Source organism: Phoenix dactylifera, chromosome 8 (assembly GCF_051530095.1).
Source record: "Phoenix dactylifera cultivar Ajwa chromosome 8, Ajwa_hap1_PhDact_Kaust_v1.1, whole genome shotgun sequence".
NCBI lineage: Eukaryota > Viridiplantae > Streptophyta > Magnoliopsida > Arecales > Arecaceae > Phoenix > Phoenix dactylifera.
Genome location: NC_143197.1, coordinates 10,645,968 through 10,671,530, shown reverse-complemented (window position 1 = coordinate 10,671,530; position 25,563 = coordinate 10,645,968). Strand labels below are relative to the sequence as shown.

The following is a 25,563-nucleotide window of genomic DNA, read 5'->3' as shown; positions in this document are numbered from 1 at the left end:
CCCAAAAGATCTCTTTGAAATGCTAGGCAGCATAGGTGGTAACCCAGTCTGTCACCTTGTTTTTTCTCCTGGTACACTTGTACAGTCTGAAAGGTACTGCACTGCCCCGCCAACTGTCAGATGTCGCACAGAAGAGGGGACTCCTCCCCCATCCGTCCCTCCTCGCGAATCCAGTCAACCACTGTAGCTACATCCCCCTCAAGAAAGATTCGCTCCGCCCTCAGCACCCGTTCCACATAGGTGATGCCCTCCCAGGCAGCCCTAAGCTCTGCCCCTATCACTGTCAAACCAGCAATGCTGCGGCCTCCTGCGACAATCAGCTGAGAGTTGTGATCCTCGATCACGAACCTTACTCCAGCTCTATCTTCGTTGCTTGAAACGCTACCATCAAAATTTACCTTAAAATGTCCAGGAGGTGGGGGCTCCCAAGGAACAAAGACAATCCTGAGCGCTCTCACAGTAGCAAGGGGTTCCAGATGTCTCTGGCCATCCTAGATGAAATTGTCGTGGTAGCTCTAGCGACCTCAGTCGCCTGAAGGAGAGCTTTGTCTACCACACTCCTTAAGCACGCCCGCCTGTCCTCAAAAACTTGGGCGTTCCTATCCAACCATATGTGGTATGCCAGATAAGCCCACATGATCCCCTGCCCTATCGTCCACTGACTCTGCATGATGGCCCTCATCTGATGCAAAAGTTCCTCAACTGAACGAACAACCCGAGGCAGGGGAACTAGAGCCCCTCCCCTAACGTGTACAGCCTTCGGGCACTCAAGCAATACATGGCTGATGGTCTCCTCCACCCCAAGGCAATTGTTGCAGCTCGGGGTGACCCTAACTCCTCTCCCCACCTGCACGTCCTCCATATCCATCTGCCATCCATCTGTCTGGCCGCCTCACTGCCCATCATCTCCTATAAGTCGATGGCTCGCACCCTGGACCACCTGGTGGCTGCCCAGACCATTCTATCCGCCATCTTTTGGAATTATTATTGCTATGATATAATCTGTTGCCTTGCATGCTTGTATAGTCCACTATATAGGTATACAGCATCTGTTTCGCTTTGGATTCGGGATGTGACACAAGCTTCTGTAGGAATTATGCCACTTGAAGATGAAGATGTACCTCAATCTTCCATAGTCATGAAAAATCCTTCCTAATTTCTGGGATTGCATTGAAGAGTTTATTTAGCTTCCTGGTCTTGACCTTGGAAGTACAAGTAGAACCCCACGCTAACCTCCCAAGCATGTCACTTTTAGGCTCTGCAATTGCTAGAATTCTCTCAGCTAAGCCCTCTCGAAACAACTGGGTAATGAAAGAGACGTTCTACCTCCTCTCATCAAGATCGCTAACCTTTAGATCCCTCAAAGTACAGTAGTTTTTGATCATGGCCAGCCGCAAGGCCAATGGGGCCAGAGAAATCCAAGTATCATAAAAAAAAAGGTGAGTGATGACACCCTCTTCAAAGCCACCAAAGAAACAGAAAAGTAGAAAGGAAAAAAAAGAAAAGAAAAGAAAAAACAGAGAGAGAGAGAGAGAGAGAGAGAGAGAGAGAGAGAGAGAGAGAGCGAGCATGAGGAGGTCGAGGAGGGTGGTTGTTTTTTTTGTGTTTTTTTTTTCCCACTTAATAAGTTATACGATGTTTAGAGGTATTTGAATTTTGGACAGGCCTGGGCAGAGATATTCGCCTTGCCGGCCGGGCTTACATTGTCAGGCCCATTTAAAAACCGGGCCACGACCCATGTCACGTCCTCATAAGCATGTGCGTAAGCGGGGTTGCACAGCGTCATAAAAAGGCTAATCCATTGTTCATCAAAGCATACCACATAATCTTCTTTGTAATATAAAAGCTAAAAGAATCTTCTGAATGTACACCACTCACTCCTAATTCTAAGTTTCAAATCCCCACCCTATAAAGTGGAGTCCAAAAATTAAAAGGGAAGAAGAAAATGGGCAGCACAATTTAGCTGCTGCTGCTGCTTGCTCCATGCAAAAAAGCTACGTAGTGCCTCAGATGTCAAAAATCTGAAAAAAAGAAACAGCCCCTGAAGATATAGTTCTCTCGAATGGAGTCCTCTTTATATGAAAGACCAACAACAAGCTCCAACTTCGCTGTTCTCTCCAACTTGAGCCTCTCTGCTCGTCTTAAGCCACATAATAAAAGACATTTGCATCATCCTTGTCCCTTTGCATGTACTCCCGTCCGATCAGTTCTTCAATCCGTCTCTTAACCACCTTGACATCCGGCTGCAGGGTCAAAAACAAGAAGCCATAATTAATAGGTTTGAAGCAACAGCATCAATAGCATTGTAAATGGAGCCATTCTAGATCAGCAGCTAACCAGATCTTCCCTCAAGTTTAACCTCACAATAAACAATAATAACAGGGAAGAATAAAAAAAAATGGAAAGAGATAAAATGAGTGTATAAAAAAACTGCTGAGTACCTTGAATGCGTGACTGAGTTGCTGTAAGCACTCCCCCAAAAGCTGCTGGTAACCCATGACCTTCCTACTCTTCATGATTCTCACAAGTGCAGCATCAATAGCAAATCGTCGGTCTTTGACGACATCTTCTTGTATCCTTTTCTTCTCATCAGCAGAAGGAAGAGGAATCTATTTTCCAAAAAATAATAAGAAATGAAATATCTTAGAAACTTGGTCGCCGTTGTCGATTACCATCTGATACCGATCGGTTGTGCAGATAGAAGTGAAGAGAAAAGAACTAGAAATTTAATTGGCTTAAGACAACTACTGTTGTCAAAGAAACTAGCAGTCCATAAGATAATAAAGAATAAGTAGTGAGATGCAATCACTTATCTGTATTGTCTAACTTAATAAACGGTTTTTAATAAACAGGCGGATTGCCTCTCCATCAAAAAAGGAGGGGAAGTTCAACCATCATTCACCAAAGGAGAGCGGCACGCAACAGAGAAAATGAGATAGCAGAAAAGAGCTAAAAGAAGAGCAGAAAAACAAGTGTAGGGGAAGTTCAAACCTTGATCCGCCTCATCCTGTCGGTGAACCTGGAGTTGAACTCAAAGATGTCATTTCTAGAGATGCTTCTATCGTTTGGTTCTTTGAGCAGTATTTTGTGTTTGGCACATGATAGAGAGTGCAGTAGTCTAACCACATCCTCGTCGGGCAACTGCAGTTGTTCTGTTATTTCCGTGTAACATAATCTTTCTGAGGTGTTGAAGAGCATCAGGAGAACTGCCTGGATAAAATGATGCAAAACTGGTTGAGTAGCTGCTTCCTATAAATCATGCAAGGCCTTAAAAGACACTGAAACAAAGATTTACCTGATGTGGTGCGACTATGAGATCCATTGGTTTTGCGTCAAACCTGCCTACCATGGTACAAGTTCCCAGAGAAAACATCCAAGTAAGATTCCGACGGCTAGTTCTTGAAGAGTAGTACCTCTTGTAAACCTCAACAGCATTAGCCTGTGAAGGAAAATAACACAAAAAAAAAAAAAAAGGATACCAGCACAGGAAATATTTTGAGAAGCTACAAGAAATATATAGGAAAAGGGAAAAAATAATAATTTCTTTTACCATTTCTTCAGGAAGGTGCAGATCAATTGTCTTATAATTTGGCCAAAGCCCAGTTGCCAGTACATTGACAACCAAGTCGAAGCACAGATTTTCCTGAGGGTTGCTCTGCAAATACTTCGCAAATTCAACTTGGTTCTCCGTTGCCAATGTCATATCTGTCATCTGTCAGCAGTATATCAAACCATTAATAAAAGCTTCAAGTAATCCAAACGCCCTGAAAGCAGAAAGACACATTTACAGAGAGCAAATAAGTGATTTATATAAAAAGACACACCATTCTCTCCATATTTGAAGTGAAATTGCAACCAAATTGGTGCTTCAGTTTTGACAAGATATAATTTTCATGTTCATGATTGGCGATCCTATCACAAAAGAATCTGCGAGCAAGTTTCTTTCTACAATCATGCCAATGCAACAATATTATTAGTCCATAGTCTGTTAAAAAGGGTAATGACAATACTAATTTGCTGGAGGACAATGGACATGATGCATACAAATGTATAACAATTAAGAGTCAGCTATTACTTAGTTACAGGAGAAGAAAATATACATAATTAAGCATGGTGTAAGGACTCAGGAAATGAGGGTACCTATAAAATTCAGCAAAGAGATCTTTGTCATGGATGCAAACAAGAAGCTGCACGATCTGCAGATCAGATTTTTCAAATACTAGAATTAATTACAACGTAATAAATTCATGCAGTCATCCAAATAATAAAATAATAACCTCATCAAGTGCCTCTTCAACAGCTTCCTCATTCATTTTTTCACTCTCACCACCCTTTTTAAGAATATCATCAGCATGGACAGCCAGCAACTCAGCAACAGATGCGCCAGCAATCATCTTGCTGCAGAACACTTCGACTGGTTCTCTAAGTGCCTGTTAAATGATCAAGAAGTAATATAAGTTATCCGAGCCACAGGGAATAAACAGTTACATCATCCAAGGAAAGGAAAAAAAAACAAAAATAAATGTGTAAAGAGACGGACCTCGCAGAGTTGATTGTTTCCATTAAAACACGTTGTGATATAGCCTAGATGCTCATTATAAAGTTCAATAACCCTTTTCATGAAAACCTAGAAACCAATTTAAGGATCAGAATTTATTTTGCAGTACAAAATTTAACTCATTGAACGAAAAATTCCAGCAAGTAGTTACCCTTTGACCAGCTGAGTCGAGGTTATCCACCTGTGGAAATTAGATTATGTTCAGCAACAGTTCTAACCAGGAAGAAGAAGAGAAAATCAAAAAACAGAAACAAGCATAACCAAACATGAAAACTAGTATTTATTGATAAGCGATATATTTATGTAATCTAAATGCTTCCAAGACTCCATTCAGTTCATGGCAATAGTTATCACAACCCATGACCTCACCCAAAATAGTTAGCCGGAATATATTATTTGAGTTCTTTGATCCTGTATAAATACCCAAGATCTACCCAGCAAATAATCGATGTGGATTTAAGCTCTGATGTCCTCGTTAGGCTAAGAATTCAAATCTAATCACAAGCACCACGATCGGCCCGTGGTTGGCTCCCATGGATCCGTGCTGCAGTGTCCCCTAATCAACATAAGTTATGGGCCGGGTCCACTCTGATACCATTATCACATCCCAAGATCTTATCCAGAATAGCTAGTCGGAAGGTATTATTTGGATTTTTTTATCTTATACAGGTATCCAAGATCTACTCAGCGAATAACCGATGTAGAACTAAACACACGCACGCACGGGTCCTCACATACTCTTTCTGTTTAAGCCCCGACGTTCTCATCAGGCTAAGAGTTCAAATTCATTCAAATCTAATCACAAGTACCACGATCGGCTCATGGTCAGCTCCAATAAATATGTGCTGCAGTGTTTTCTAGTCTACATAGGTTATGAGCCAGGTCTGCTCTGATACCATTTGTCACAATCCAGGACCTCACCCAAAAAGGCTAGCCGGAAGATATTTTTTGGGTGAGATCCTGGGTTGTGACAATAGTAATCCTTAATAGAGTTATAACTTCGCGTGAAAAATGTGAAATTAAATCAAGGTCTTGCTGACTGGGATCAGCAATGCTGCTAGTCACTAGTCAGCCCGATATACTTGACGAGGCATGGGCACAGGCTCGTCATTGCAAGGACCGGCATGGGCTTGGCAGAGCCAGCACCTTCATCCTTGGTTTAAATTAAGTGTACTATCCTAAAATAAACAAAAGCAGTTAAAAACCTAAAATAAAGCTATCCTAAAACAGAGTTCAAAACCCCTAAAATTAAGATAAAACGGCAAAATAACAGAAAATAGAACCCTGGAAATTATACTACCGCGTTAACTTTAGGCCCCTTTCCAGACCCACAATTAGTCAAACAAGCTATAAAATTCCAATTCTTACATAAACATCAGTTTTCTTAGAATAGATCCAGTTACATATAATGTGATGTACATTACCGTAATACATAGAACAACAGATCCATATATATAATTGTTAGTTTGAGAAAACAAAAGAAAATAAATTTTTCTGCTTGATCCTCAAAAATGCAAGGCGCACAGCTTGCTAAAGGTCCGAGCATATATCTTCGGTTACTGTAATAAAGTCTAAGCCCCAGAATTCAACCAAAAGTTTCTAAATTCTCAATCTGAAAAAAGGAGGCTGTATCATCATGAGATCAATAACTTTGTTGGAGTAAAAACTTGTCAATGATGGCCAACAGTTCTTCTTAGCTAAAATCATAAAGAAGAAATAAAAGTTGCACCTTGTGAGCAGCATCTTCAGATTGTTGGACTAAATACTTCCCTTTAGAAACAATATGCTGCACCACATGAAACTCGATCATAATAAGGTGTAGACAAAATAATGCAAAATTGAAATCAACTAGTACGATAAAAGATATATTCATGGCTATTTACAACAACGACCAAGTTTTCCCTATAAAAGTGGGTGTATCTGTGAAGCATAATTTTGAAAATCCAAGAAGCTCCACAATAGGCTTAGCCCGAAATTTTCAGGCCCCATACAATTCAACAAATTGTTCCATGCAAGCCACAATCTCCTCCAAAGAGTGGGGAGAGAGGGGAAGTAGGGGAGGAGAAGGACCTGCTTAAACATTGATATAATTGGATCCAGACCCCCATCAATGCAATGAAAGAGCTCATACATCCTTTTAAGATCTTCAACCTGAGGAATATCAGCATTGGAAATTCATCAGACGTTCATCTGAAACCAAATCTGAAATATCTTACATATAACATGATTTGGAGGTAGAAGATGACATCTGGATGCAAGCAGACCTTGCCATCTCGCAGCAAGACATGCAGTCCAGAGTGTTCCTTCTCAAGTAGTTCATTTTCTTGTGAAAGCAGCAGCTCCTTTTGTACTATCTGAAAAAATTGAACATATGTAAGAAAATAAAAACTAGGTAAAGTTTTTGAGATCCATCCTTATGAGGAAACAAAGTGCAACAATTGCAAACTTCAGTACGAATTGATAAATAGGTTTGGCATTTGCATGCATGTAACCCCAACTGATGCGTATGCAGGTATATGTATGAAAATTCTGAGACATGATTGCATGGCACCACTGGATAAAATTATTTAACACAACTAATTTAGCTATGAAAGTTCAACTATTCTCAACAGCGTTTAGATTAAAAAAGGACAGAAAAATTATATTCCGAATCTTATTTTCTTTCAAAAATTTCTTCTATTATTTGCTAGATTTCATATTTATTCATATTCTAACAGCTAATCATCCTTTAAGTAAACTGAATCCACCTTAAGTCTATGAGAGAAAAAGAGCATCCAGATCGGTATAGTATCTTATACAATACGAGATAGACACCAACAACTTCAATATTTTCATCACTCATTCTGTGTAAAACTACTCTTACCATCAGAAAAACCAAGTAATATACATATAACAAATTTTACGGGAAATAAACTGGTATGTAATATATATTGCTAGTATACATTCATTGAACCCCAAAATACCTCCATCAGCTTTGGTTTAGTGTCTTTATGCAAGTAACTAGAAGCCCTATCATGCTCTAGCTTCAAATACTGCTCAGCCTGCAAGATATCAAGACAAGTCAAGTTACTTTAATAATGATCCTATTATCACCAATATTACATAGCCACTTCTACAAGTTGTTACTAGTATACGATCTAATGCTTAATACTAGTATCTGACTGCAACTGCGAATGGTTAAAAGACTTCATAAACATTACCATTATCATATATTCTGGGAAACTGTGCTCTGTAATAAGATTTCTGGCGATATTGCGATAGTAATTAGCTGTACTATTAAGCACTGCTGCCTCCAAATCATTCTCATAAAATAACATCTGGCCATGCCCAATGGCTACAAAAATTTGCATAATGTTGTTCAGTAAAGCACGATCAACCTTCTCCCCTTCACGCTCTTGAGAAATCTGACAAGCATTTCTTCTTAGCATATGTAGAAAAAATTCAGATTCATGAGTTATATCTAGTCAGCAAAAAACAAACCACTTCGAGAATATGATCTTTGACTCTACCACATATCTGAAAGTATACCTGAAATTGTTTGGATATAATTCGTTAAGCAATTTGGAAGAATAAACTAGACAGAATTAAGTTTGAATTTAAAATGTGATTGGCACTAAGTATGCATTAATGATAATACTGCTACTGACCAATTCACGGAAGCATGTCACACCAAGCTCTTGCAAAGAAGGAAGATATTTTCGAGGGACAAAGAAACGGTCAAGATAACCGAAGAAGCGCGACAGCCATCTGAGCATTACAAGGTGTTTTGACCACCTTTCGGAAAGCTCTTTCAGTAGATGCACATCATGCTTCTCATTTAATGACGGAAATACCTGTTTTCACAAAAGATCATGATTTGGAAACAAAAAGAAGCAGTTCCATAAAAGAAAATTATGAACTGTCAATCCACAAGAGAAAAGCATGATATCCAACATTCCATCAGAAGTAACTCATATGATGTCCTCAATAAAAGATTCAGGTAGGGATAGTCAGCTTTTCGTCAACAATAAAAGAAGGTAATTATAATCAAAGAATCAGAAGCAACAATTACAGCTGCTGTTCCAGCATATAGGTTCGGAGAAGCTTGTGAACAAAAAAGCAATAGAAACAAACAAGGAATTACAGGCAAGGATAATGTAGTAAAGCTAAAATTTCGACAACCACTGCTCCAGGACACCAATGCTGAGTTTTATCAACATGAATTACTCTCTCTCTCTCTCTCTCTCTCTCTCTCTCTCTCTCTCTCTCTTCAACTTCACTCTATATATGTCTGCAAAAGTCAACTAAAACTCTCTCTCTCTCTCTTCAACTTCACTCTATATATGTCTGCAAAAGTCAACTAAAACTATAACAACCCAAGACCTCACCCAAAATGGCTAGCCGGAAGGTATTATTTAGGTTCCTTGATCCTGTATAAGTACCCAAGATCTACTCAGTGAATAACCGATGTGAGACTAAACACACGCCCGCACGGGTCCTCACAGTCTCCCCCCATTCAAGCCGTGACGTCCTCGTCAGGCTAGGGTTCAAATCCATTCAAATCGAATCACAAACACCACGATTGGCTCGTGGTCAGCCTTAATGGATCCGTGCTGCAGTGTCCCCTAGTTCACATAGGTTATGGGCCGAGTCCGCTCTGATACCATTTGTAACAACTCAGGACCTCACCCAAAATGGCTAGTCGGAAGGTATTATTTGGGTTCCTTGATCCTGTATAAGTACCCAAGATCTACCCAGCGAATAACTGATGTGGGACTAAACACACGCCCGCACAGATCCTCACATAAATGTCACACCTCCGCCTCTGCGAGGCACATGAGGCACCTAATGCCCACTGGGGGCCACATGAGGGGGAACACGGGGCTCCCCTGCCAGATATTGTCCGGTTCTGGGGCTTCACGCAAGCGTCCTTGACCCCTCCCCGGTTTTGTTTTCCACCCAAAACGCGTCTGCAGGATTAGGAGACACCCGCCTCATATGCCCAGGCTCTGGAACGAGTCTTTCCGATGTGGGACTATTGGGCCTCACACCCTTCCCACCATCGGACAAGAGCCGTCCTCGGCTCTGATACCAAATGTCACGCCCCCGCCTCTGCGAGGCACGTGAGGCACCTAGTGCCCATGTGGGGGCCACATGAGGGGGGAACACGGGGCTCCCCTGCCAGATATTGTCCGGTTCTGGGGCTTCACGCAAGCGTCCTTCACCCCTCCCCGGTTTTGTTTTCCACCCAAAACACGTCTGCAGGATTAGGAGACACCCGCCTCATATGCCCAGGCTCTGGAACGAGTCTTTCCGATGTGGGACTATTGTTTCCCCCTCTCATGTGGCCCCCAGTGGGCATTAGGTGCCTCACGTGCCTCGCAGAGGCGGAGGCGTGACATTTATGTGAGGACCCGTGCGAGTGTGTGTTTAGTCCCACATCGGTTATTTGCTGGGTAGATCTTGGGTACTTATACAGGATCAAGGAACCTAAATAATAACTTCCGGCTAGCTATTTTGGGTAAGGTCCTGGGTTGTTACAAATGATACCAGAGTGGACCCGGCCCATAACCTATGTGGACTAGGGGACACTGCAGCACGGATCCATTGCGGTTGACCACGGACCGATCGTGGTATTTGTGATTAGATTTGAATGGATTTGAACCCTTAGCCTGACGAGGACGTCAGGGCTTGAACGGGGGGAGTATGTGAGGATCTGTGCGGGCGTGTGTTTAGTCCCACATCGGTTATTCGCTGAGTAGATCTTGGGTACTTATACAGGATTAAGGAACCCAAATAATACCTTCCGGCTAGCCATTTTGGGTGAGGTCCTGAGTTGTTACAAAAACAAATTAACATCCTTCGGATTCTATATTCGGGGGATCAGATAATTAAACTAAAAACTAAGCAACCAATTTTTTTTTACTTTTGTCACTAGTATGGTTCATCCAAGAATAAATTATATGACTGAAAAATCAGTGAGTTGATAACCATGTTTCCTTGAAAAAAATAGAGTTGGTAATAATGATGATGTAATGCAAATTTTGCAACCAACAAATCGAAAATGTTCCATACATTTTTGACATGTCAAATCTACAAAGCGACTCTGTGCAATGTAAAGATTTTCTGTCAAGGGACCCCATCTTGCATGATCTGGACCTGGCATGAGCTTCTTCCATTTATACCTGAAGAAGAGGAACCCCATTTTCTAATCATTCAGTCATATCCTACCATTTCATTAGGCTCGGAGCATGAAAATTCTATTTCCTCCTTTTATTCGTGATTCCTGAGCCGCAAACAACAAATAATGGTTCAGGAGACAGACGGACGGCTGTGCATGTTTTGCACCACAGAGGGATGTACAACCCTCGATAGCCACCACATCATTCCATCATGGAGACAGACGGCTGTCAAACATGGTGCGTTTGATCTTTCTCGCGATGCACTGCAGAGGATCCAAACTCAACAAATATTTCCTGATGGATTTACGTACAAACAGTTCTACTTTCGCCTATGGCGATTGAAAAGAATGATAATTATGATTTAGAATAAACCAGAAATAGGATGATGAGCATTACTGTTTTGAAACCAAACCAAAGGGTTAATCATAGAGATTTCTCTCAAAAAAAAAAAAGAAAAAAAATCATAAAGATAAGTTCCTAAAATTTAATTTCTTTTCTGGCTTATTATATCTAATTATCATCGCCTTACAGATCCTCATCTCAAAAGAAAAGGTACGTAAAAATATCATATGAACTACCCTCGTTGTCACTCCAAGGTGACAGCTACAAAAACAGCGAGAAAATTATTTGAATAACAGAAAGAATTCAGGTTCTCTCACCCTATCCATGAGATATTCTTCAACAACTCTCCTGTAGTTATTGTAGAGTTCTTCGGCATAATTGTTCGGTCCGTTCTGAGTACACATATTAAAGGCAACCCTGTTCAAGAAAACAGTTTAATATCACATAACAATTACCAAAAAAAAAAAAAAATCAGAACAGCAACGAGCCTTCACATCGAGATACCAAGACAAAAACAAACTAAACAACGAATGCAGCTGGCGGAGAGGAATGAATAATTACGTGAAGAGATTCATGTACTGCTCGGAACTCAACGACACGGATTGGTCGCCCTCGAGAATGGCGAGCACCTTGGCAGTCCCTGTGTTCACTAAACCCAATCCTTGTTCTAACTCAACAATCTCCTTAGACATCTGATTACCCCAACGATGATAACATCAAGAAAGGTCAAGAAACAGAGGAAAGAAACAGATGATAAGATATAAAAAGATTCAAACCGCATGCAAAGATTAAACCGAATAACACCCAACAATAACAACAACAACAAAAGCAAAAACTCATGTCCCGTCTTGATGGATTGAAAGTAGGGGAGATTTGGAGAGATAAACTACAAGAATCCAAGAATCCACAACACCTTATCTTGGTAATCTACCAAGAATTAGGAAACTAAAGAGCTGGAAGTTATAGAAGAGTACGAAAGAAAAGGAGTAGCGATCCGAATTCTTGTTCTTGGAAAACAAAGATGAATCAAACTCATACTGCTTTGCATCAAGTAATTCAAGAAGAGAAGCAACACGATCAGAACCGGTGGGAGAAGAACTCACGGTCTCTTTCTCTCCGGGGTTTACCGCTGAAGCTGAGCAAAGAGGAGAAGAGATCGCACGCTCGCTCCCTCCGTCTATCCTCTGTTCGTGAAGGCTTTCCCGCTCTCCGGAAGCTTTACAACGGGAAAAGCGGGACGGGGAGATACAAATGCAGGCGCGTGGAGGAAGGGCGAGGAGTGGCGCGTGCGATGGGGCCCACAGAGATGAGATCCAAATTGGTGCAGGTGGGCAGACCCTTTATAATCCGAACTCATCATTTCAACAAAATTTAAATAAAGTGGGTAAGTTACCATTTATGAATTGGGTTCCATGGGTTGGAACATAAATTGCCACACTTAAATATCTGATATTAAGTGAGAGACTGTGTATATCGAGGGAGACTCATCGATAGTGATTAAGTAGATATGGGGTGCGGATAGGTTCGGAGATGGTCACCCTCTTATTCGTGACACACACGGACTGGTAGCGGAGCTAGGCGAGTTCCAGGTTGTACATGCTTTTCGTGAGGCGAACAGGGCTGCAGATTGGGTCGCTTCCTATGTTGCGAAGCATTTTGGGGAGTTCTTGTGGATGCCCATGGTAGAGCTCCCGCCCTCATTGTACTCTTTACTTTCTTCTGATTTAGCAGGATGTACTCACTTTAGAGCTATATGAATTACCGTTTTTATCAAAAAAAAGAAAAAAAAAGTGAGATTATGCGCTTAATATAGCACAAAAGCCAAAGTAGGGCAAAATGGACAGATGAGGAGATTTATCATGAACTGACAATAGGGACAATATGATGCATATTAAGTTTGGTATCAATGAGATAGATAAGGCTCTCAACGAGTAGTTAATATAATATGAGATTTAAAAGAAAATTCCATCAATGGATCAATATTTAACGTTAAGCTCATGTAGTGTATCCACAACTTTGGTATCAATCAGGCCAGCTCTACTGATAATATCTAAGGCATATTTTACTTGAAGAGAAAATATCATTGCAATGTATTTTGAATATCAATTTTGAGAAAGTACTTTAGAGGACCTATATCCTTCATTTGAAAGCATTTGCTTAGGTGGCATTTTGTGGCATGCATAATATCAACAATCATATCATCAATATATAGTAAAAGTAAAATCATCCCTTTAGCTATATTTCGAAAAAGTAGAGCATAGTCATGCAATATTTGATAAAGACCAATTTGACATGGTACACTGCTAAACTTTGCAAACCATGCTGGAGGTGCCTGTTTCAATACATCTAGGATGAAGCTAGCAAATTTGATTTGCCCAACCACTAGTGGAAGTTATGTAGACTTCATCTTACCGTTCACCATTCAAAAATTCACTTTTGACATCTATCTAGAGTAAATGATACTTTTGTATTGAATTTGTTCCAAGAAGAGCTCGAACAATAATTATACAGGCTGCGAGGGCTATGGTCTCTTCATAATCTATCCCATATTCTTGAGAAAATTCTTAAAAACAAAATGAGCTTTGTATCATTCAATAGAGCAATTTGACCTATAATTGATTTTGTATCCGCTTACAGCAAAACTGATTTTCCAGGAGGCAAATTAACAAGATCCTAGGTTTTGGTATTTCATAGAGCAAATAGTGCTACTACATAGCCTGCTTCCAATTGCCTCGTGATAAAACTGTGGTTCATGATAAGTGAATACGGTGGAAAAGAAGCATTGAATCTTGAAGGTGTTAGGGTGAGTCTCATTCTTATTGTAGATAACAAAGCTCACGTCGTAATAGATCATTCTCTAAGGTTGTGTTAGGATCGAGTCCAAGTAGTTCAGTTATTCAGCATGGAGACATTAGCATCAATATATAATAGATTCTGATGATTCCCTATCATTAGATGACAGAATGAGCTTCTTCAGCAAAAAGGTCATAAAATGGAGTGATGTAGGTGAAGGACCGGATGTGAGATAAGATTTCGAGAGATTAAAAAGAGTATAAATTCCCAAATTACATGGGGACAGATACGGAGTTTCCAAGCGGCAGGATTATAGCATCTACAGCCTTTTGTTAAGAGTCATAATCTAAAAAGACACAAATAGCAGATTTTTCGGATAATTTATCTCACTCTTTTTGGAAGAAGAATGGCACAAATTGAGCCAAAAACGGGAAGCTTAGAAAAATTTGGGAAATTTGAAAAAGGTGTTAATATGGATATTTTCTAGCAATGACAGAAGAAGATGTCCTATTAATTAAATATACAAACATGTGATGCTTTCCCCTAAAATTCACAAGGTGTGGAGGATGGGAGTAGAAGAGTGCGAGCAGTTTGAATGATATGACCCTATTTCTATTCAAAAACACCATTCTCTAGTGGTTCTCAACACAATATATTTGAGATAAAGTAAGTTCCTTGGGAGTTAAGTAGATTCTTGAAGAACTTTGGTAGGTAAGTATTCACCACAAGAATCAGAGAGAAATAGTTTGATGGCCTTTGAAAATTGAGTAGCGACCATGGTGGAGCATTGAAGATAAACCTACAAGATATCAGGCAGAGAATGAAGCAGGTAGATCCAAGTATATCTTGAATAGTCATCTATGAATAACACATAATATTTGAAGCTTCCCCCATAGAAGCTGTAACAATTCAGGATCTCACCCAAAATAGCTAGCCGGAAGGTATTATTTGGGTTCCTTGATCCTGTATAAGTACCCAAGATCTACCTAGCGAATAACCGAAGTAGGACTAAACACACGCCTTCACGGGTCCTCACATACTTCCCCCGTTCAAGCTCTGACGTCCTCGTCAGGCTAAGGGTTCAAATCTATTCGAATCTAATCACAAACACCACGATCAGCCCGTGGTCAGCCCCAATGGATCCGTGCTGCAGTGTCTCCTAGTCCGCATAGGTTATGGGCCGGGTCCGCTCTGATACTGATCGGTTATTTCAATTTCAAAAATAAACCACGCAATAACACGTATCCTGTAGGATAGTGATTACGGGTGTCGGTCCACAGGGATTGAAGAATAAGTTATTTTTCTTTTAAAAATAAATCAAGAAGAATTATTTGCTAACTTGATTTAACTAAATTAATCTATGAGTACGAATTGAAATTTATCAAAGTAGATAGATCTAGGGTTTGGAATCCACCGCGTAGCATTGCATTAGGGACTGTGTTCTTAATTTTTATCTTTTGGAGAGGCATGCAAATTGGCTACAAGCCTTTTAAAATAAAAGCATAAAGAGTGTTAGGAAGATCCATCTTCGGTGTAGCATGAAGTGTCTACCTAAGTATGCTAATCTAGGGTGCAGCACACCTCATCTTCCTAGGCATGGATCATCTTAGACTACTTTAGCAAACATGAATAGTAACTAGCATGCTCAAAGTTTAAGTATCATAAAGGAATATTTCATTGAAAATTAGAATTTAAACAAGCTCCAAAAATATTAAAAAAAGTAAGAACTACAATGCCCTGATACATCGCTAAGGCTTCATCCAGCCCTAGATTGGATGTTTAGCTGAGCATGGCTTCTGGATGACCTTCCATCTGCAAATGAAAGCCTTCACCTCCCATCATTCCCAAAATATCACAAAACATTCTCTTTCCCCCTCCTTTCTCTTTTTTTTTTATTTCTTTTTCTCTCCCTCTCGGCTTTCTTCTTCTTTTCACCGAAACAGAGGGTCTCCCCTGTTTTTCTGTCGAAGCCAAGCTCTCCCCGTCGTCCCCCCCTCCCACCGAACGCCGCCCTCCTCCTTTTATAGTGGATCAATCGCGTCAATCCGTGGAATGGCTGGATCTTGGGAGGGATCCATGGAGCGCCGGATTGATTGTAGATGGCCGGAAATGAAGCTGGCCGCTGGATCGACGGGAGGTGGAGGGAAAAAGATGAGATGGCCGCGGGATCGATGGGGTTGATGCGGAGTGTCTGGATCTCGGAGAAGCCGGGGACTGAGCTATAGATAAATGCCGAGTTGGGTTTCCGGCTGTTGGGAGCCGATCACGGCTTGGTGCTAGGGATGAATCCGGACGGAAAGACGTTGCAGGTGTTCGGGTGCTGGGCGATTGCTGGATCGGAGGCGTTACGATCGGAAGAAGAGGCGGGGCATCCTGTCGCTGGCTGCACCGCATGGGACTCGTGGCCGGAACGGGCTGATTGGAGGAATTGATTCTCGACGGTTGGTCCGGCTCGTTGATTGCAGCGGTGGAGTGGTCGCCGGCGGAGCATCCGAGAATGAAGACGATGCCATAGTTGGATGCGGAAGACGCCCGGCTGATTTCCCTCTTGGATTTGGCACGCGGCTGATGGAAGATCGGGTTGTTTAGATGGAAGGAAATGAGTGAGGCGGGATCACGGGAAGGATTGGCAACGGGAGGAAGAAGATAAACAGTGGGAAGGATTAGCAAATAACTTATTTCAATTTCAAAAATAAACCACGCAATAACACGTATCCTGTAGGATAGTGATTACGGGTGTCGGTCCACAGGGATTGAAGAATAAGTTATTTTTCTTTTAAAAATAAATCAAGAAGAATTATTTGCTAACTTGATTTAACTAAATTAATCTATGAGTACGAATTGAAATTTATCAAAGTAGATAGATCTAGGGTTTGGAATCCACCGCGTAGCATTGCATTAGGGACTGTGTTCTTAATTTTTATCTTTTGGAGAGGCATGCAAATTGGCTACAAGCCTTTTAAAATAAAAGCATAAAGAGTGTTAGGAAGATCCATCTTCGGTGTAGCATGAAGTGTCTACCTAAGTATGCTAATCTAGGGTGCAGCACACCTCATCTTCCTAGGCATGGATCATCTTAGACTACTTTAGCAAACATGAATAGTAACTAGCATGCTCAAAGTTTAAATATCATAAAGGAATATTTCATTGAAAATTAGAATTTAAACAAGCTCCAAAAATATTAAAAAAGTAAGAACTACAATGCCCTGATACATCGCTAAGGCTTCATCCAGCCCTAGATTGGATGTTTAGCTGAGCATGGCTTCTGGATGACCTTCCATCTGCAAATGAAAGCCTTCACCTCCCATCATTCCCAAAATATCACAAAACATTCTCTTTCCCCCTCCTTTCTCTTTTTTTTTTATTTCTTTTTCTCTCCCTCTCGGCTTTCTTCTTCTTTTCACCGAAACAGAGGGTCTCCCCTGTTTTTCTGTCGAAGCCAAGCTCTCCCCGTCGTCCCCCCCTCCCACCGAATGCCGCCCTCCTCCTTTTATAGTGGATCAATCGCGTCAATCCGTGGAATGGCTGGATCTTGGGAGGGATCCGTGGAGCGCCGGATTGATTGTAGATGGCCGGAAATGAAGCTGGCCGCTGGATCGACGGGAGGTGGAGGGAAAAAGATGAGATGGCCGCGGGATCGATGGGGTTGATGCGGAGTGTCTGGATCTCGGAGAAGCCGGGGACTGAGCTATAGATAAATGCCGAGTTGGGTTTCCGGCTGTTGGGAGCCGATCACGGCTTGGTGCTAGGGATGAATCCGGATGGAAAGACGTTGCAGGTGTTCGGGTGCTGGGCGATTGCTAGATCGGAGGCGTTACGATCGGAAGAAGAGGCGGGGCATCCGGTCGCTGGCTGCACCGCATGGGACTCGTGGCCGGAACGGGCTGATTGGAGGAATTGATTCTCGACGGTTGGTCCGGCTCGTTGATTGCAGCGGTGGAGTGGTCGCCGGCGGAGCATCCGAGAATGAAGACGATGCCATAGTTGGATGCGGAAGACGCCCGGCTGATTTCCCTCTTGGATTTGGCACGCGGCTGATGGAAGATCGGGTTGTTTTGATGGAAGGAAATGAGTGAGGCGGGATCACGGGAAGGATTGGCAGCGGGAGGAAGAAGATAAACAGTGGGATATATATATATATATATTATTTATTTATTTATTTATTTATTTATTTATTTTACACTGTTCATATGAACAGTGTTTTCACGGGACACTGTTCATATGAACAGTGTTTTCACGGTACACTGTGAATCCAGTAATTCTTCCCAAAATTATTTTTATTTATTTTATTATTTTTTTGTTTTAAAATTATAAATTTTATACGAAGGCATGCAAGAAATTGGTTGGGAATTGACTTTGGATTTGAGGTGGGTCATGATCGTTGATTTGCTTGAACTTACTCTCGAGCCCAATGTCGTTTAAATTTAATTCTTGCTAAACTGCTTCAGACCGAACTCGACCAGATAAAATAAATAAGACCGTGACTTAATAGAAGGGTTAATCAAATATTTTCCATACAATTATAACTTTCAATCTAATCAGGACTAAAACCCATTTAATTATAACCTTAGCCGGGTGAACACAATCTCCTTATATGTTTTTTCTGTAGTTTTCATGAAAGATTGTAGCCAAGAGAGAAACAAGTTCAGAATCTGGTTTAAGAGAAGAATTATTATTATTTCTTTTTACCATATTGTAAATTTATTTCAACGATTATTCAATTTTATGGTAAAATACGTATTTATCAGTTTAAGAACATTGATAAGTGCTATGGAAAGATAACTAAATTATGAATTATTAAGCACTTATCGGATACCATTTGTAACAATTCAGGATCTCACCCAAAATAGCTAGCCGGAAGGTATTATTTGGATTCCACCCTAGATCTACCCAGCGAATAACCGATGTAGGACTAAACATACGCCCGCACGGGTCCTCACAGAAGCAATAGGAGCAAGTCTCCAAATATCAGTGTATCAAATCATAAAGAGACATAGAAACATGTTCACTTTTATTAAATGGAAGAGCATGATCGATGCTCGGCTAATCAACAGCTAACATACGAGGGAACATCTAAAAATTGAACCGAGCAGTATAATTTGACTAGGAACATTTTGTTTATCCATAAAAAATAATCTTCCGACTTTACAGACTATCCCAATCTTGCTTTCCTGTTGATTGATCCCATCTGACACATTCAGACAATGAGGAAATAAGATCAAGGCCCATTTCACATATCACTTCATCGAATGTTTTGGTACAAAAAGGATATCAGAAATTGATAAATGATTTACAAAACTTAGAGACAACCAATATGACTAATGGATATAGTGAAACTATCAGTATTGCGAATATAGGAGGGTTGAGCATTCTTGAGAGTATAAAAAAGATTAGAACAGAAGGGCATTTGATTGGATGCTCCATAGTTAGTAAGCCAATATTGAGATGAATTACTTGAAGTAGTTGGAAGGCGGAGGCAGTAGCAGCAGTGTTACCATGACTAGATACTGCCTGTTGAATCATTTCCTGGACCTTGGTTGTAGTTAAGTAGCCATCAATATAGGGTGATATCTCAGATGGTGTTAGTCCAACTATGAGGCTGGAACCGGAGGCTTTATTCTTCTTCTTCTTGACAGGAGAATCAAACTTTGCATCCAAATTGCTTGCCATAATTATAGCAAACTTGGGATCAATGCATGGTCGCGAACTAGTAGGTAGATGGGGGGTAAAATGGATCGTCCTGCTCAGGGCAAGGGATCATCCCATCCCGACCGGGTAGGACCACAATCCTGCTCAGAAAAAGCCCAATCTCAGACTCCGCCGAAGGCTCAGTTGACCTCGGTCGGATCTCTCCGCTACTACGACCTGCCATAACCTCTTCCAACGCTTGTAATGACGTCCCGAGCCCGAGCTCGAAATGCCCTGCTGAGTCAATTGTGAGCCAAAGAGCTCCTTCGACCGCAGGACTATTCGCCGACACACCCCGACCTGAGCTCGAGGTGCCCCTATATTTACTGACGCGCCCCAATCGAGCTCGGGCCTTTTATATTCACCGACGCGCCCTGACCCAAGCTTGGAGCGCCCTTAATAGTCGACGATACACCCGGCCAAGTTCGGGGCACCTCATCTAACAACGTATTCCGACTCTTGAACTCGGGGTGCCTTACCGAGCAAACCTCAGAATCAAAAAAGCGAGGTCGACCTCAGCACTCGCCAAGCCGGTCTCATTGAATACATGACGCGACCCCTCATCGAGCTCGGCCTCACCCATACCCGCCTACGTGGTCGTACATTACAATATTTTCGCACTATGCTTCGTTTGCTGGCCAACGACAGTCAATGACAATGCCATGCTATTCTAGCCATATCCTGCTACAACTATCAATGCCTCACCGCTCGCAAGAACGGACTGCACCGTGCGCCTCAAGCAAGCTCTAGCTACATGCCATCTAGCATAAAGCCATCCCCTTGTTAGGTTTCCTAGTGCCCTAGGGCGCAGCAGAAGATACGGGATTATAAAATTTTCTTATAAAACCCATTATATGAAATCCTAATAAGCCAAGATCACCTTAATAATATCACCAAATAATGTAAAAAATATAATCTTGGTATAGAAGAATACCTATCACGCTATATCCAATATGTCTGAAGATGTCCTAAGGTGCCCAAATGTTCACCCTCCAATGTTGATCCACACAAAAATGGGTTCAAGACTCTAGCTCCACCAAAACTTGATTCTAGTTGTTCAATCCTTCCAAAGGATTTAATTGGCTGATTTTCCTTTACTTCCTTCTTCCTTTCTACCTCTAAAACATTCACTAGCCTTTTTATCCTAAAGAAGACCCTCTTGTCTTGGGTTAGGACAAAAGAGAGAGGCTTGTAAGAAAGAAGGGATAAGGGAGAGAGAAGGAGAGGCTTTTTCTTGGATGATCTTTAGAACCCCAGGGCGCCTCCTTATTTATAAGAGATGGAGGGATGCATCATAAAGGGATGCATCCCATCCACACACCTCATCATGATGAGGCATGTGCCAAGAGAGGCATCCCATCATGATGGGGTGCTAAGGAGAAGGGTGTATCAACTTCTTTCTCACATCTCCCTCTTAAATCCTGATGATCCAAGGGCCCAAATGCAGTGAACCAAAGCCAATGGTCCAGATCTAGGCGCCCTCTAATGGTCCAGATCAAGGCATCATCATCTAGGATTCCATCCAATAGCCCAGAAGCAAGATGCCATCACCGATGGTCCAGATTCAGACGCTGAGCAACGGTCTAGATCTTTCATTTAGAGAGCCATCCAGTGGTCCAGATTCAGGTGCTGAGCAACGGTTCAGATCTTTCATCCAGAGAGCCATCCAGTGGTCCAGAGTAAAGCGCCAACCAGTGGACCAGATTCTTCATCCAGGAAGCTGTCCAATGGTCCAGATGAAGGCGCCAACCAGTGGACCAGATCCTTCATCCAGGGAGAGATCCAATGGTCCAGAAGTGAAGGCCCTATCAAACCCAATCCAATTGGGTTTAACCAACTTAAAGAAAACATTAAACCTAATCAAATCATGTCTAGTTAAAGCCAAATGGGTTTCAACTCTTGGCTAACCCATATTAGGTCATGATCTAATCATATTAGATCAACCTAATTTAAGAATCATATTCGAATTTAATTTGGATCAGGAGCTAGGGTTTGCAACACGTGCTAGCATGTTCATCTTGCAAACATGATCTAATCCAATTAGACCCTTGATCAATTCCCTTATGTATGACCCATTGGGTTCCTTATCTTAACCAACAGTAGGTGCAGGTGCAAGTTGACCTAACCTGATTAGAATACCTCTAATCCAATTTAGGTTCAATTTAGTGCTAAACCTGACTTAGCAATCAGAACCTTTCTGATGCTTTGATCTAATCAAACTCTTTGATCTGATCAACTCACAAGACAAGATTGACGTCTAGCAACGTATCATGTCTACCCGGAAGATGAGGAATGTATTGGACAAATCCAAACATACCCTTCAGTGGCAAGTTACCGTGCAATTCAATCCCTCAGTCATACTACATCCTTAATAAGTGCATGAGTATGGATCAATATCAAACTGAATCATTTATTCATGTCTCTCTCAATCTTTTATATGATAATTCAAACAATGAAACATTAGAAACTCTTTCTAATTTTCATTTTGCTTTGATCAAAGGCTTCTTGAATCATATAAGATTAGAGTAAGTAAGATGTTACCTTCTCTTACTAGAAGTGATTGATTTCTTGTTGACCTACTCACAACCTTCGTACAAAATCCACCATATCCAGAATATCCCGTACACAACGCAATGCCGTGAATGAGGGTAAACCAAAATATAGGTTCAAGTGCACAAGGTACCATGGTGATCTCAGGTCTAAGGATCACTTGCACAACTCCCACTATGAGAACATCTTTTGACAATTAAGTAAGAATCCATAAGATGTTCTCATGGCTGGTCATTTTAGTGAACTCATTCCTCTAATGAGCACCCACATCTTTGTATTAGTGTCTCACACAAGTGATTGTGAGATCAATCACCCTCTACATCGAGCATACATAAGATGTGCCAGTCTTTCCAGTAATATTGATCCCCGACTCAATATACCAATTTGACTGGAAATATTCTAAATTAGAATTTTAGAATTTTAGGTCTCACTGGTATGATCTCATCATAATCCTAAAACCAATGTCCTAATTTATGGGGTTCATCATCCAATAATAAAATAGATAAGCAGCAAATGATGAAACACAATACCTTTATTGATATATATCGAGTGTCAAAGTACATGATTTGGAGGATTACAAAGAGAGACCCATCAAATAATTGGCTTATAGGGCATCTACTCTTTCAATCTCCCACTTGCACTAAAGCCAATCGCCCTTATATTTTAACCCCATACAATCGAGGTGACGATTGAATTGCTGTTGTGGTAGAGCTTTAGTAAATGGGTCTGCTATATTGTTCTTTGTGTCTACTCGTTCAATCTTGACGTCTTGTCTTTCGATTATCTCTCGAATAAGGTGAAAGCGTCTCAAAATTTGCTTGAATCTATGATGAGACCTTGGTTCCTTAGCATGTGCAACAGCTCTAGTGTTATCGCAATAAATTGAGACTGATCCGACAATCTCAGGAACTACACCCAGTTCTGTGATGAACTTCTTCATCCAGACTGCTTTCTTAGCAGCTTCACTAACAGCTATGTATTCTGCCTCAGTAGTTAAGTCAGCTATAGTTTGCTGTTTGGAACTCTTCCAACTCACAGCTCTACCATTCAAAGTGAAGATATATCCAGAGATTGACTTGCTATCATTTGGATTAGATTGAAAGCTAGAATCTAAATAGCCTTCTAGTTTCAATTCTGATCCTCCATAAATCAGAAAAACATCTCTAGTTCTTCTCAAGTATTTGAGAATGCTTTTCACAATTTTCCAATGATCCTCTCCGGGATCTGTCTGAAATCTACTTACCATGCCCAAGGCATAAGCTACATAGGCCTGGTACATAACATAGCATATATGATCGACCCTACTGCCGAAGCATAGAGAATAGAACTCATTTTATTCTTCTCTTCAGATGTCTTAGGAGACATCTTCCTAGAGAGTTGTATGCCATGTCCTATGAGTAAGAAATCTTTCTTACTTCCATCCATGCTGAAACCTCTTCAGCACATTATCTATGTACGTAGACTGGGACAAACCTAGCATCCTTTTAGATCTATCTCTATAGATCCTTATACCAAGTATATAGGATGCTTCACCCAAGTCTTTCATGGAAAATTTCTTTGATAGCCAAGTCTTGACCGATTGCATCATTGGAACATCATTTCCAATGACCAATATATTGTCCACATATAATATCAAGAAGACAATAGCACTCCCACTAGTCTTCTTGTACACACAAGGTTCATCTATATTTTTAATGAAACCAAACTCTTTGACTATCACGTCAAAATGGATGTTCCAACTCTTAGATGCCTGCTTTAATCCATAAATGGATTTTTTAAGCCTACATACTTGATTTGCTCTCCTTCTTGAGACAAATTCCTCTGGCTGTGTCATATAAACCTCTTTCTCAAGGTGGTCATTAAGGAAGGCAGTTTTGACATCCATCTGCCAGATCTCATAATCATAGTATGCAGCTATAGCAAGCATAATCCGAATAGATTTGAGCATAGCTACTGGTGAAAAAGTTTCATCATAATCAATACCTTGTTTTTGCCTGAAACCTTTTGCCACTAGCTTGGCCTTGTAGGTTTCTACTTGGCCATCAGCTCCTATCTTCTTCTTGTATACCCATTTGCACCCTATTGGAATCACTCCCTCAGGTGCATCAACCAAAGTCCACACTTGGTTTGTATACATAGAATCTATCTCAGATTTCATGGCGTCCAGCCATCTGTCAGAGTCCCTACTCTTGACAGCTTCCGAATAGGTCAGAGGGTCATTGTTATCAACGATGTGGGCTTCATCATTCTCAATGATAAACCCATATCTCTCAGGTGCATTTCGCACTCTTTCTGACCTTCGGAGAGGAGTAGTGTGTAGTGGCTGTACCTCTTCCATGGGTACATCTGGTTGAGGATTATTACGTGTCTCACCTTGTAGGTCTTGAACTTCATCAAGTTCAATTCTTCTATCCTTCTCCTTTTCTAAAAAAAACTCTTTTTCCAAGAAAGTGGCATGCCTAGCAACAAATATCTTTTGTTCGGTAGGATCATAGAAGATATATCCTAAACTGTCTTTAGGATAACCTACAAATATACACTTGTCCGATCTAGCACAGCTTATGTCCAAAATTTATTTTGACATAAGCATGACAATCCCATATCTTAAGATACTTAATATTAGGTTTCTTTCCTTTCCATATCTCATATGTAGTGCTAGATACAGACTTAGATGGTACTCTATTTAATACTAATGCAGTAGTTTCTAGGGCATGTCCCCAGAAGAAAATTGAAAGATTTGTGAAGCACATCATGGACCGTACCATATCTAATAAGGTACGATTTCTTCTTTCAGCTACACCATTTAATTGTGGCGTATATGGAGGTGTCCATTCAAGAGTATACCCTTTAATTTAAGATAGTTTAAAAATTCATTAGAAAGATATTCTCTTCCTCGATCAGATCGAAGGATTTTAATACACTTCCCAGTTTGTTTTTCGACCATACTTCGATACTCTTTAAATTTATCAAAGGCTTCAAATTTATGTTTCATTAGATACACAAAACCAAACCTTGATAAGTCATCAGTAAATGTGATGAAGTAAGAGTATCCACCTCTAGCTGGAGTTGACATAAGATCGCACACATCAGTGTGTACGAGTTCTAACAACTCACTTGCCCTTTCTCCATGTTCCGGAATGCAGACTTGATCATTTTACCCATAAGACAAGATTCACAAGTTCCTAATGATTCAAAATCATAAGGGTCAAAGAATTTATCTTTATACAACTTGTGTAACCTTGTCTCACTAATATGACCTAATCGGTAATACTAGAGTAGGGTATTATAAATATTCTCTCTTTTTCTTTTATTATCTTTGCCAATATGAAACATAACATTATTAAGACATAATACTAAAAGACCATTTTTCATAGTGCCATGACAATAATACTCATTAGATAAAGAAATAGAGCAACCATTGCTCTTTCCATTTATTTCGAATCCTTTCTTAAGCAACAAAGGAATTGAAAT

At 40.8% G+C, this 25,563-nt stretch overlaps 1 protein-coding gene across 1 annotated transcript; it reads right to left on the bottom strand.

Moving 5' to 3' along the window:
• Positions 1–2,129: 2,129 nt before the first annotated feature.
• On the bottom strand, positions 2,130–19,524 carry LOC103723886 (cullin-1-like). The gene is made up of 20 exons (XM_039124023.3): positions 19,309–19,524; positions 11,623–11,753; positions 11,379–11,478; positions 8,206–8,391; positions 8,039–8,086; positions 7,759–7,962; positions 7,522–7,599; positions 6,823–6,912; positions 6,629–6,709; positions 6,288–6,344; positions 4,710–4,739; positions 4,541–4,627; positions 4,278–4,430; positions 4,141–4,196; positions 3,825–3,945; positions 3,551–3,712; positions 3,296–3,439; positions 2,992–3,210; positions 2,442–2,609; positions 2,130–2,243 (listed from the first exon to the last, which is right to left on the bottom strand). Exons 1-20 carry the CDS (start codon positions 19,522–19,524, stop codon positions 2,142–2,144), a joined length of 2,433 nt encoding a protein of 810 aa, XP_038979951.3. The 3' UTR covers positions 2,130–2,141.
• Between the last annotated feature and the right edge of the window lie 6,039 nt (positions 19,525–25,563).